At 43.6% G+C, this 12,965-nt stretch overlaps 1 protein-coding gene and 1 long non-coding RNA gene across 2 annotated transcripts in view; one reads left to right on the plus strand and one right to left on the minus strand.

Moving 5' to 3' along the window:
* Positions 1-3,338: 3,338 nt before the first annotated feature.
* The window catches only part of AMMECR1 (AMMECR nuclear protein 1), a 132,988-nt gene continuing 123,361 nt past the window's right edge, over positions 3,339-12,965 (plus strand). Inside the window, exon 1 of the mRNA XM_079961719.1 lies at positions 3,339-3,805. Within this exon, the coding sequence (XP_079817845.1) occupies positions 3,607-3,805 (199 nt within the window). The 5' untranslated portion in view covers positions 3,339-3,606. The remainder of the gene's footprint in view (positions 3,806-12,965) is intronic.
* Positions 4,936-11,196, minus strand: LOC307207737. The gene is made up of 3 exons (XR_013834813.1): positions 10,987-11,196; positions 5,808-5,946; positions 4,936-5,579 (listed from the first exon to the last, which is right to left on the minus strand). It is a non-coding gene; the product is annotated as an uncharacterized lncRNA (long non-coding RNA).

A 12,965-nucleotide genomic window follows, 5' to 3' on the forward strand; every position in this document is an offset into this window, starting at 1 on the left:
GAACTTTCTTCAGCCCCAGATGTAGTCCAAAACATCCAGAGCGCACTAAGTTGACAGAAGCTGTTCTAGGCACTGTGCAGGGATTTAAGACAGACATGGCAGACCCTGCCTACAGGTTCATGATCCAAGAGGAGGAAGAGGAGGAGAAGGAGATTAGATGGATGACTCTAGGGTGAGGGGTTGGCTCTAGGATAGGAGAGCCCAAAAGGCAATTGGTTCCAGCCAGAGGGTGGTTCAATGTTTCCCCCTCCCTCAGATGCAGGTTGTGGGCGAGGTCACTTAATGAAATCTACAAGCTACATCTCCAAAAACGGACCAGTACTTAAGAGAAGGTGACATCACAGGTAAGAGGGCTGCCCTCCTACCATGTAATCTGAGCACCAGGTTCTTCAGAGTCTGTATACTCAAGTATTTTCTATTATTTTTATTTCATGGGACTGTATGGACAGTCAAGGCTCTCTGGGGATATTGCTGAAAGCAGCATTTCTAGGGCATTATAGGGGGTTAACAGACGATCCAGTCCTTCCTCAAGGTCAAAAATTGCTGAGTGGTTGCTGCAAGCTCGCCGTTTTAACAGCGGAGGAGACAGACAGTAAGAGACTTACCTTAATCAGCTCATATTCATTCCAATTTCTGCATAACCTGTCACCTCAGCACAAACGCTGCTCTCTGATAACACGCAGTCTTGTACTCTATTTCCCACCAATGATTTGGAAGGGTGCATAGTTCAATGGCACGGCACATGCTTTGCATCCAGAAATCCCCATAAACAGTTCCCACAGCATCTCTGGCTAAAAGGAAATCGAAGATCAGCACCTGGAACAATCCTTACCTGTGACCTTGGAGAACAGTTGCTAGAAGAGGAGAGAAGGGACCATATTAGTCTAGATCAGCCTGCACAAATCTTGGGTCCACAGGAACACAGCAAGAAGAGCAGCTTCCCACTGCCCCGGGTGAACCATAATGCCCTGATTACCAGCTTTCATTTTAAAAAAGGAGGGAGGGTATGTTTCTAGCATTTGGAGAAGCTGAGATGCAAGGCAAAATGTGCAGGCACTATTCTTCTCATTTGTTTTGTGAGTAACTCACCTGCTGCTGCCTTTTGGGGATGCGTGTTTTAATTTGGAATTCTCCTCCTTCAGCATCACCACCCTGGAAAAATTCCTGTGGATGCCCGTATTTGGGTCTCCAGTTGTTGTTGGAATACAACCCCTATGATCCCCAGCTAACAAAGCCAATGGTCAGGGTGATGGGAGTTGTAGTTCCAGAGCTCAGTCTTCCCGCGTGTCACTTGTAACAGTCATTGTAGTTGTTACTATTGAAATCAGTGGTTGAAATCAGTGTTGTATTGAAAGGTTCAGTGTGCCATCTTGAATCAAAATGGCACCCAGTTTTATCCAAACACAGATGAAAACCTGCTTCTTAACCTCAGGAACCATTATGCAAAATTTGGTTAGGATACCTTAAGAGGTGTCCCAATGCAAAGTGAAAAAAACAACAGATTTTTTTAAAATTAAAAAAGTTTTATGTATGCTGTTGTACTTGCACATATTTTTACGATGCTGTAAATTGCTCTGAGATGCAACATGGGAAGTGATTCATAAATGAAGTAAATAAATAAATAAATAAGATAATAAATAGTCCATACCCTGTTTAGAATTCACCTTCAGGGGTATTTGTTTTTATTTTTATTTATTTTGCCCCTCGTATCTGTACTCTCCTTGCATTGCCATTGTTTTAATGATAAGCAACATGAGCCCACAGCTGCTTGAAGAAGAAAGCTCCTCCCTTTTTATCTATTAAACAAAAAACATGTAATATAATTCAATAACATGTAGAAAATAAAGTAATAAAGAAAAAATATATAATTGAACAGAAATTGAAATTAAACATATATTTTGGGTCATTGTATTCACAGTCCCTGGGAAGTTTAACTATTGGCATTGGAAGGTCCTTTTTCTGGTATAATTGTTTCTGCTTTAGTGATGGATGGTGCAGGCCCACTTCTGACCCCATGTAATATCCCATGGGTTTTGACAGGGTACTCACTGTGTGAGAAAACCTTCCAATGGGTCTACTCTAATACCAGGGCTCGTCCACCAGGCAAGAGGAGTCAATTGCCTTAGGCAGCAGGATCCACTTTAGGCAGTATATCCCTATGTGGATCTTTCTTGCCCCTTGTTCTTGATGTAGAACTTCCCTCACCTGCCCTTCCCTGGTGGAGAGGGGTCTATCTCAGGTGCCGAAATGTATTGGGCCAGCCCTGCCTAATACCACAAAGCAGCAGGAATCAGGATCAGTTCAACTGTTGTGTTTACCGGTGAACAGCCAATACACTCAGTATAGTAGCTAAAACTTGCTTATGCAGGCAAGGCTATGGCTGCATACACCCCACCCCACTCCAAGAAAATATTAATTCTGGGCATTGTCATTTTTTAAGGGTTGCTGGGAATTGTAATTCCATGAATTCTTTTGAGGGGGCGGGTCTATGTGCTTTGAATGTGCTTTAAAGCTATGGTGTGTTCACAGCCTAAGACTCCCAACTTAGTTCCCAGGAAACTATGGAGTGAACGACACCCAAATAGGGGAGGGAGCTTCTATCACAGACTAGGCACGTCTCTTTAAAGATACAGGCCACACACACTGAAGTAGGTAGCAGTAAGTGGTCCTCAGATTGCACAACATTCTCATTTAAAGTTGAAGAGTTTCTAAAAATTCCAAATAGTGGTGTATCTCACTGGAGGCACCGTATTAATACTGTTCTCCTCCTTTATGTGTAAAATAACTTTCTGCCACATAGTTGAAAACAAACATTGCTCTCTGCTATGCCATACGTTCTGAATGAATTCTTCAGCAATAGCTGTGAACCAGATTAGACTGTGCCATAAATCCTTATTTTATCCCTCTAAATGTTTCCATTTTATTACCAACCTTCCACTCCCTCAAAAAAAACAAAAAAAAAACTGGCCCTGGCAGCTACCAATATATAAAGAATCAATTCTTTTATGCAATCTATTTTCGTTTGGACCATCCCATATCCTCAGTAACGCTAGCGACCGGGAAACTTGATACCTCGCCCCTGCAGACTTTTTTCAGACTCAGCATCAGAGTGTCTTTTCGTTATCCAGCTGCCCAGAGGCCAAGGGAGAACCAGCCAGTAGAAAAGGAAGCCCTGCTACTGATGGGTTAAAAATGTGCAGACCTCTGCATAATGTCAGGACGCTGGAGCATGTGAATTCTCAGAAGCAGGGACGCTGCCGTAATTCAGCGCGTCACCCAACCCAAAAAGAGAAGGATGATGAGGGCAAGTATAGTGGTTCTTCGAGCGCGTTCGCCTCCTCCTTTTAGGCTGGGCTCTTAAGGGTTAAGACGAGGGGGGAAGCGTTGGTGGACGCACAGGCCGGCTCATGTCCTTCTCAGTGGCGAATTCGCAATTTCACTCCCTTTCTGAGCATCCTTGCTCCCTACTGCCAGCAATTTCTTGCTGTGGTCGTACACTCCAGCAACCCAGATTCTCCACCGTTCCGCAAATTCTTGCTCAGGTTTCAAGCAAGCCACTGACAGCAGCCTGTCCTATTTTGGGGAACGTAGCCTCCTCGACTGCGGATGCAGCTTAACAATAACGCAGGAAGCATGTTAAAGAACTGCAGCTATTTGCCTTGCACGTTGTGTTCATTTCTCTTTATATCTCCATTTTCCTGCTCCGATCCCATAAAGGACAATCTCTCTTGCAAACAAAACCCCCAGAGCCTAGTTAGCGGGACCGAAGGCTCCCAGACACGGATTGCCTGCCAGCCACAGCACGGTAAGGACATGAGCACTTTTGGCTAGTTTTGCATGGCAGTTTGATGGAGCTTACTGAATGTGGTTCTTCCCACCTACCCACCCACCCCGTTTGCATCCATCATTTCCAGATCAGATTTGTCGGCATGGCAGGCAGCCCCTGGCAGTCCCAGTCTCCATTTTCATCCTCTGAAATCTTCCAGCCTTAAGTAACACATTTAGATTCGCCGTTCCTCTCTCTCTCTCTCCATTCTGGAAACTGACGACGCACATCGCCAATGCTGTTCAGTTCCATTCGGCTTACCCAGAAAAAAAAGCATGTCGGGGTTTTGGTGTCGTCCTCATCGTCGTTCTGTGTAAAACCTTACCGAATCCTAGTTGCTTTGCTTGCCTGGGTTGCTTTAGATATTAAAGAAGGCTCATTTTATTCGTGCTTGGATGTATCTGAAGAAGTGTTTCTGGAACAGAACCCACCTCTTTCGTTGGGGTGGTGTTTCTGTCGCCAACATTATCCAGAAGCTTTTCTTCCAGCGTTTGGGCGCCTTCTTGCTGGATTTAAATAGATGTCTTGACTAACTAAATAAAAAATAAAAAAAATGCAAACACAGCAACAACGCTTCAGGGCTGTTTCACAAATTACTCAGCAGCAAACCCACGTTTGCCCATGAGTGTACACACAGCAGGACGTTGCACCAAGATGAGGGTTTGGAAGGATGTCATTGTCACATTCACACCTTCTGAGCTGGGGGCTGTGTGTGCATATGAAACATTATACCTTTGAGGTGAAATGTGCAGAGGCCCTTATATGGCAGATGCAAAGGGTTTTCTTTGGCATCTCCCTATTACACGTGCTGTAACTCAGTTGTTGAGCATCGTATTTGCATGCAAAACGGTCCCAGGTTCAGTCCCTGGTTTCTCCAGGTAGGTCTTGGAAGGACTCATGCAGAAACCCTGGAGAATTGGTGCCGGTGGGGTCCCAGCAGCACTGCACATTAAAAACAGTGTCATATCATTTTAAACGCCCATGGTTCCCCCAAGGAATCCTGGGAACTGTAGTTTGTTCAGGGTGCTGAGAGTTGCTAGGAGACCCCTATTATCCCCTCACAGAGCAACAATTCCCAAATCGATTGGGAATTGCAGCTCTGCAAGGGGAAAGGGAATTAGGAGGCCTTGTTTGGCGATTTGTTTGTTTACAGGGTGCCCCCTAGGGCATTGCCATTACAAGATAGCTTACATAATCATGAAACACACACAAAATGTTTGAAACAAGAAAATCCAGACAGCAACTTCGCAATATTTTTAAGCACTGATCATTTACTGCACATGTTCCTAAAGCAGCAATATGCATTCCATTAAATCCACACAATGTAATTGCTTTAACTTGTTTTGCGGGAGAGGTGGAAAGCCTTTGGCATTCCAGATGTTGCTTGAGCACAACTTCAATCAGCTCTAACCAGCATGGCTCCTGGTAAGGGATGGTTGGAGCTGTATTCCAGCTATCCTTCAACATCTGCATTTCTTTGGATTTTGCGATGCAGGCCACCAGCCAAAATAATTTGTACAGAGATGCATGAAGTAGCATACAGAAATATATTGTGTTAGACGAAATCATGATTTGCACTGAGTGGGAGAGCTGAGGAAAATAACAACTCTGGGAAACCAAAATTGACAGATTATTCCATCCCTGGAGGGGTGCAGGCATTCCTTCAGATAACCTGATCCAAAACTTTAGGGCTTTACAGCAGAAAACCAGCACTTTGACTTAGGCCCAGAAATGCCCTGGCTTGCATGATAAACTTACTACAGTGGTACCTCAGGTTACATACGCTTCAGGTTACAGACTCTGCTAACCCAGAAATAGTACCTCGGGTTAAGAACTTTGCTTCAGGATGAGAACAGAAATCGGGCTCTAGTGGCGCGGTGGCAGCAGGAGGCCCCATTAGCTAAAGTGGTGCTTCAGGTTAAGAACAGTTTCAGGTTAAGAACAGACCTCCGGAACGAATTAAGTACGTAACCAGAGGTACCACTGTACTAGTTTAGGATTTGCGTTGCTTGTTTTGACCACCTGGCCCCAACCAGGATTGAGGCAGCCATGTTCTTCACCAGTTCAAGTACCTGAACCATCTTCAAAAGCAATCCCATATACAAGACATTACCTGCAGTCTAGGATGAGAAAGATGATGGATGATTATGGTGCTGTCTGACTCGCTTGGTGTTTCTTTGCTTCTTTGCCCAAGGAAGGCTTATATAACTAAAACGATCATTTATTTAGACTTCCTATCATTTTCCAGCTGCCCACTCAGACCATAGCCATGCTGTATTAAGACTGCCAAACAATTAGGAATTGCAAGGTTACTAGTCTGGATAGCTCACTTGGTTAGAGTGTGCTGCAGACAACACCAAGGTGGCAGGTTCAATCCCTATATGGAGCTGCATATTCCTGCTTTGCATGGGGTTGGACTAAATGATCCTCAGGGTCTCTTCCAACTCTATGATCCTATGATCTGGTAGTGGCAAAATGGCCAGCACATATTACACTGATTCTGTACCAGTTAATTGGCTATTTATCATTTCATTTCTGTGCTCAGTATAGAACACTGATATTAATGTTTAAAGGATCACTTATATCCATATGACTATGTCCAGGCCTTTAATATCAAGCATACTTTTCCATGTTTATTTGTAATAAAACAAGAAAATCTTTAATAAAAACTAATTAAGAAAAATATGAAGCTCAGAGACTGTGATCTTTGTCCCATCACTGGTAAATAGGGATGGATGAATGTTAGCCTCACTTCCTCTCAGTTTCATATTTTTCCAATCTTAATTTCAATCCTCTACATTTCCACATCAATTTGCAAAAAAAAAAAAAAAAAAAAAAGGTGGATGGGTGTAAAAAGACCTCCGGAAAATTCATCATCATTTTAATGTGGATTTCTTTTAACATGCAATTTCATCTAATATATTCATTTTCACAATCTTCCCAATATAATGCAAATTTTTATTACTTTATACATTTTACGGTTTATTCAATTTTGTACACACTGCTTGGCTGCAGAACTGCAATACACGATTCAGAGAAATGTGAATTTTCAAGAACGGTTGTGTTTCGGTTCATGTATTGTATAGTTTCAAAAAGTGTGAATTAGGTAGATTTGCAAACAGAACAAATTTCTCCCCCATCTCTGGTATTAGGATATGAGAGTGCAGAGATAAAGCAGGCCTGTCATCAGCTATTGGTCAAATGGAGCATTGGTCAAGGGCACCCAGAATCTTGAAAGGACCCCTCACTAGCCCACCAGAGCCCAGCTATGTTGCCATTCACTGTCCATGGTGCCTGCCTGCCATCTTAAGTTACCCAAAATATAATGTCCTGCCCTATACATCTATGAAATGCATTGATTCCATAGACGTATGTTGCAGGCAGAGCCATACCCATCCTGGTCAGGGGATAATTGGGGGGGGGGAGTGGAGTTCATTGTCAGCCCCATGCCAAGGGCCCATCAAACTGTGGACCTGGCACTGAGATAAGGTCATTCATTGCAGGTACTCAAATAGTTTGTGCCAAATCCAAGGGCAATCAGTCTTGGTGTGCTCGCTACTGAAAATTTGTCCTGCATCTTGCTCTGTTTTTCTTATCCTCTATCAGTTAATGAGAAAAGAACCTTCATTCAGTAATTAGCAAAAGAAAGAGAAAGCATTGTGGTTGGCATACAGATTTTTTTTCAGGCTTTCCTTGTGGTTGAGATGGCCAAGGGTGGGTTTAGAGGGTTCTTCCTTTCTGCCCACAAATCATCATCCTCTCCAAGTGCCCACACTTTCTGAAACCCAAAGACATCTTCAGCTGGGCTTTCCTGTATGTCTGGGGTACCAGGAAGGTTGCCTACCATGACAGCTGTTCATAATTATTTCTTTAAGTGAAGAATTTTTAGTTCTTTTTCTTTAAAAAAAAATCAGTGGATGATGATAGTTAATTTCCCCAGCTTCCACTAAAACCCACAGGAGACCTCATGATATAACTCTTCCCAATGGGCCTTTTTTTAGATTAGGGAGCTGGGGAGGCTGCATAGTGCTGGAGAAATGTTTAATGGAAAGGGTGGGGAACATCCACCACCCACAACCAATTCACAATGATACGGTAAGCTCAACCCTACACCCACCAAGATTTTGGAAGAATTCTGAAGTACCCTGAGAATGAGGAAGGTGGAAGGAAGCCTCTTTTCAGGGAAAGAAAACTTTAGGATAATTGAAGAGCGTGTTTCAGCATATCACTAGTGAGTGTAGGAGTTTGGGGGTGGAGCACAGAAGCAGAAGTTCAACTCCAGGTTCTACTGCTTAAGGAAGTGAGGTTGATTGCTACCAGGAGAAGGGCCTTTTCAGTGATGGTGCTCATTTATGGAATGCACTTCCTAGAAAAGTTCACCTGGTGTCTATGCAAGGGCTTTTTAGGTGCTTTTTGTTCTCTAAGCCAGTTGAACTAGAATGGGCACATACACCTGGTGCATTAGATATTTGCACCAATGCAACACAACAACTACTAAATTAAAACAATAATCTCCACTTTAAAGCCTTGTTGAAAAAGGAAGACCTTCAGGCACTGCAAAAACAACAACAACAACAGAGAGGGCACTTGTCTGATATGTAATGGGGGGGCCAGTTCCTAAGGGCAGATGCCACCACATGAAAGGAGCACTTCAAACATTGTACAGAACAGGGCTCAGGATTAGATGATATCTAAAGGAGACCCTCTGCTGCAGAGCACAGCGATTGGTTAGGTATTTTAATATTTTAGCTGCTGCACTGGTTTCAAATAGATTATCAATGCAATAGTTTTTATGACTGGCATTTTTGGTATTTCACTGGTAAACTTTTGCATAAATTTGTATTTGTATATTTCTGCAAACCTCCCAAAGTTTTGTATACTTAAGGGTACTTAACCAATGGTCAACAGTTTTGGTGGCTGAATTTAGGATTATGATAATGGCAAAGATGGAGTTGTCAAAGTTAAGGCCAGAGATGAAAAAGTTGCAATAGTCAAAGCAAAAGAAGATGAGAACATGGAACAGAGGAGGGAAAGGGAAAGGTCATGTTTTGCAATACTGTACAAAGCAGCAAGGTTTTACAACAGATTCAATGTGGGGAGCAAAGGAGAGAGAGATAATAATGAAGCCAATGGCTTCATGCCTGAAGAAGATGGTGAATGGTAATATTGAGAAAATATGAAGATACAGTGATAAAATATCCAAGTCAAGATATCAGACAATCAGCTGGACATGCGGGATTGGATGGAGGACATTAGCTATACAGTAGTACCTTGGGTTACATACGCATCAGGTTACATACGCTTCAGCTTACAGACTCCGCTAACCCAGAAATAGTACCTTGGGTTAAGAACTTTGCTTCAGGATGAAAACAGAAATTGTGCTCCGGCAGTGCAGCAGCAGGAAGAGGCCCCATTAGCTAAAGTGGTGCTTCAGGTTAAGAACAGTTTCAGGTTAAGAATGGACCTCCGGAACGAATTAAGTACCTACTTAACCCGAGGTACCAATGTAATCACAGAGAGGTAGAGCTGGGTGCTGTCAGCTCCCACTAAAAGGCATGAGATTTGACCATGCCATGCAAGATCAGGGTGCAGACAAAGAATAGCAGAAGACTTTAGATGAATCCTTGAGAGGCCCACAAATATGAGGAAAACAGAGAAAGAGTGTTCCCCTGTGGAAAAAACAGGTTGGAAAAAACAGACTGAGGACTGGAACCCAGACTATGTGATGATGCCCTTTGCAAAAGCCTGTGCTGCCTTTCCACTCATGGATATTTACCACAAACATCAAAGTATCCTCCATAAAGACTGTTCATTATTTGCACACAGCATTGATATGACTTTATCAAATCAAAAGGACTTTCACTGTCAGTTATATGCAGAAGACAACCCAGCTATATATTTCTACCCCAAGCCACCATCAGATCCTTTCTGTCCAACTGTTTTCCTGATTCTTGGGATAGTGGATAAGCAACTCAAACTCTACTATGTCCAAGACATTCTCTCCAAGATTATTTTCCATGAACTTTTTAGTTTCCCACTATGACCAGCCCAGGTCAGCACCTGCAGGTACTTGATAAAGCAGCTTTGATTTCGCTAAGCTGTTATGAGTTTGCCTGGGAACCTTAAAGTGCCTAGGGTGCAGTAGAATAAATTGGGAATTCTTGGTCAGTTGAACCAGTTTCAGTCTGGAGTATAAATTTACTCTAAAGCCAAATCTCTGCAAGGCTACCCAGCAAAACCATTGCTGGGGTAGGGTTTTAATAGCTGCTGCAAAATAGGTGGGAATCCTTATGCAGATGCTGCAGCATGTAAAGAGATCATTTAACGCTGGCACTTCAGAAAGCAATCTGTCAATTTCAGTATTTGTATTGGAAGGGTGACCTTGGTACTAAAAGCTTCTCACTGTGGTATTTGCCTTCCTGCTGGTGTGAGATTCTAAGAGGCAACTTGGCAGCTAATTCCAAACAAGCCCATGAAAGGCTAGCCAACTTCATTGCAAGAGTTCACAGCCTTTGACCTACATTTGGCCAGTCCACCCATGAGGCAAGGTGAGGCGACCCACCCCCTGCCCCGCTCAGGCAGTAGAATCCACAGGGGCAGCAGATCTTGATGTAGATTCCTATCCCCCCACCCCAATTTCTGATGTAGATCTTCCCTCACCCCTTCTTCCCTGGCAGGGAGGGGAGGTGCCATTTTGTGGTTCGCCTCAGGTGCCAAAATGTATTGGGCCAGCTCTGGAACTGCAAGGTGGTCATACCTGGCCTCAGCAGTGTGGCCTATCAAGGACATCCATTTACAAGCAGCAGCTGGGCCAGAGGCATGGATCTCACACCAGTCCTGGCTGCTCAGTTAAACAAGCTCTCATCAGCAAATCAGAGGGTGAGCTCGATTTCACTCTGAAAGAAGGAGGGTGAAGTCTGTGCTTGAGCAAGGATGTATATATACTAGTCAGAACGCTGGAGGTCAGTTTGACAATAATAGGACATAATTTTTCTTTGTTGTCTATTGAATGTGTTGCCTTACAGAAGGAATTATCCTCCCAAGGTGCTTTAAAATAGTAAAACAATATAATAAGGTTACATTTAAAAACACACACAAAACAACACACACATTTTAGAACAACAGCAGTGAATGAATAAAATATTGGATGGGTTTTTTACCTGCCTTTTAGGATAAATTATCCTTCCCATGGTAGATTTTGAAAGAACTCAGCTGCCTTTAGCCCCGTGGTGAGGTTGCTCCAGCCCTCCAGGTGCTGCTGGACTAAAATCCCCATCACCCTGGACCATGGACCATGTTGATGAGAGTTGGACTCCATCTTTTCAGTGCAGCTAGGCCAAAGACTGTTGTCCATGGGATTCCTTTCTGCAGTGTGGGTCCTACACAGAAACAAAGGAATTTCAATCTGAATCAAATGAACTTACCTCATGCATTTTTACCAGTTAATGCCACTGAGAACAATCCGCAGATATAACACCAAATTCAAAATCGGAACTACTGTCCAGTATAAGTACTACAGCAGTAACAGATGTTGTTGTTGTTGTTTAGTCGTTTAGTCGTGTCCGACTCTTCGTGACCCCATGGACCAGAGAACGCCAGGCACTCCTGTCCTCCACTGCCCCCCGCAGCTTGGTCAGACTCATGCTGGTAACCTCGAAAACACTATCCAACCATCTCGTCCTCTGTCGCCCCTTCTCCTTGTGCCCTCCATCTTTCCCAACATCAGGGTCTTCTCCAGGGAGTCTTCTCTTCTCATGAGGTGGCCAAAGTACTGGAGCCTCAGCTTCACAATCTGTCCTTCCAGTGAGCACTCAGGGCTGATTTCCTTCAGAATGGAGAGGTTTGATCTTCTTGCAGTCCATGGGACTCTCAAGAGTCTCCTCCAGCACCATAATTCAAAAGCATCAATTCTTCGGCGATCAGCCTTCTTTATGGTCCAGCTTTCACTTCCATACATCACTACTGGGAAAACCATAGCTTTAACTATACGGACCTTTGTTGGCAAGGTGATGTCTCTACTTCTCAAGATGCTGTCTAGGCCTGTCATTGCCCTTCTCCCAAGAAGCAGGCGTCTTTTAATTTCGTGGCTGCTGTCACCATCTGCAGTGATCATGGAGCCCAAGAAAGTAAAATCTCTCACTGCCTCCATTTCTTCCCCTTCTATTTGCCAGGAGGTGATGGGACCAGTAGCCATGATCTTCGTTTTTTTGATGTTGAGCTTCAGACCATATTTTGCACTCTCCACTTTCACCCTCAATAAAAGGTTCTTTAATTCCTCCTCACTTTCTGCCATCAAGGTTGTGTCATCTGCATATCTGAGGTTGTTGATATTTCTTCCGGCAATCTTAATTCCGGCTAGCGATTCATCCAGCCCAGCCTTTTGCATGATGAATTCTGCATATAAGTTAAATAAGCAGGGAGACAAAATGCAGCCTTGTCGTACTCCTTTCCCAATTTGGAACCAGTCAGTTGTTCCATATCCAGTTCTAACTGTAGCTTCTTGTCCCACATAGAGATTTCTCAGGAGACAGATGAGGTGATCAGGCACTCCCATTTCTTTAAGAACTTGCCATAGTTTGCCATGGTCGACACAGTCAAAGGCTTTTGCATAGTCAATGAAGCAGAAGTAAATGTATTTCTGGAACTCTCTAGCTTTCTCCATAATCCAGCGCATGTTTGCAATTTGGTCTCTGGTTCCTCTGCCTCTTCTAAATCCAGCTTGCACTTCTGGGAGTTCTCGGTCCACATACTGCTTGAGCCTTCCTTGTAGAATTTTAAGCATAACCTTGCTAGCGTGAGAAATTAGTGCAATTGTGCGATAGTTGGAGCATTCTTTGGCACTGCCCTTCTTTGGGATTGGGATGTAGACTGATCTTCTCCAATCTTCTGGCCACTGCTGAGTTTTCCAAACTTGCTGGCATATTGAGTGTAGCACCTTAACAGCATCATCTTTTAAAATTTTAAATAGTTCAGCTGGAATACCATCACTTCCACTGGCCTTGTTATTTGCAGTGCTTTCTAAGGCCCATTTGACTTCACTCTCCAGGATGTCTGGCTCAAGGTCAGCAACCACACTACCTGGGGTATATGAGACATCCGTTTCTTTCTGGTATAATTCCTCTGTGTATTCTTGCCACCT

This window comes from Podarcis cretensis (genome assembly GCF_951804945.1).
Source record: "Podarcis cretensis genome assembly, chromosome: Z".
Lineage (NCBI taxonomy): Eukaryota > Metazoa > Chordata > Lepidosauria > Squamata > Lacertidae > Podarcis > Podarcis cretensis.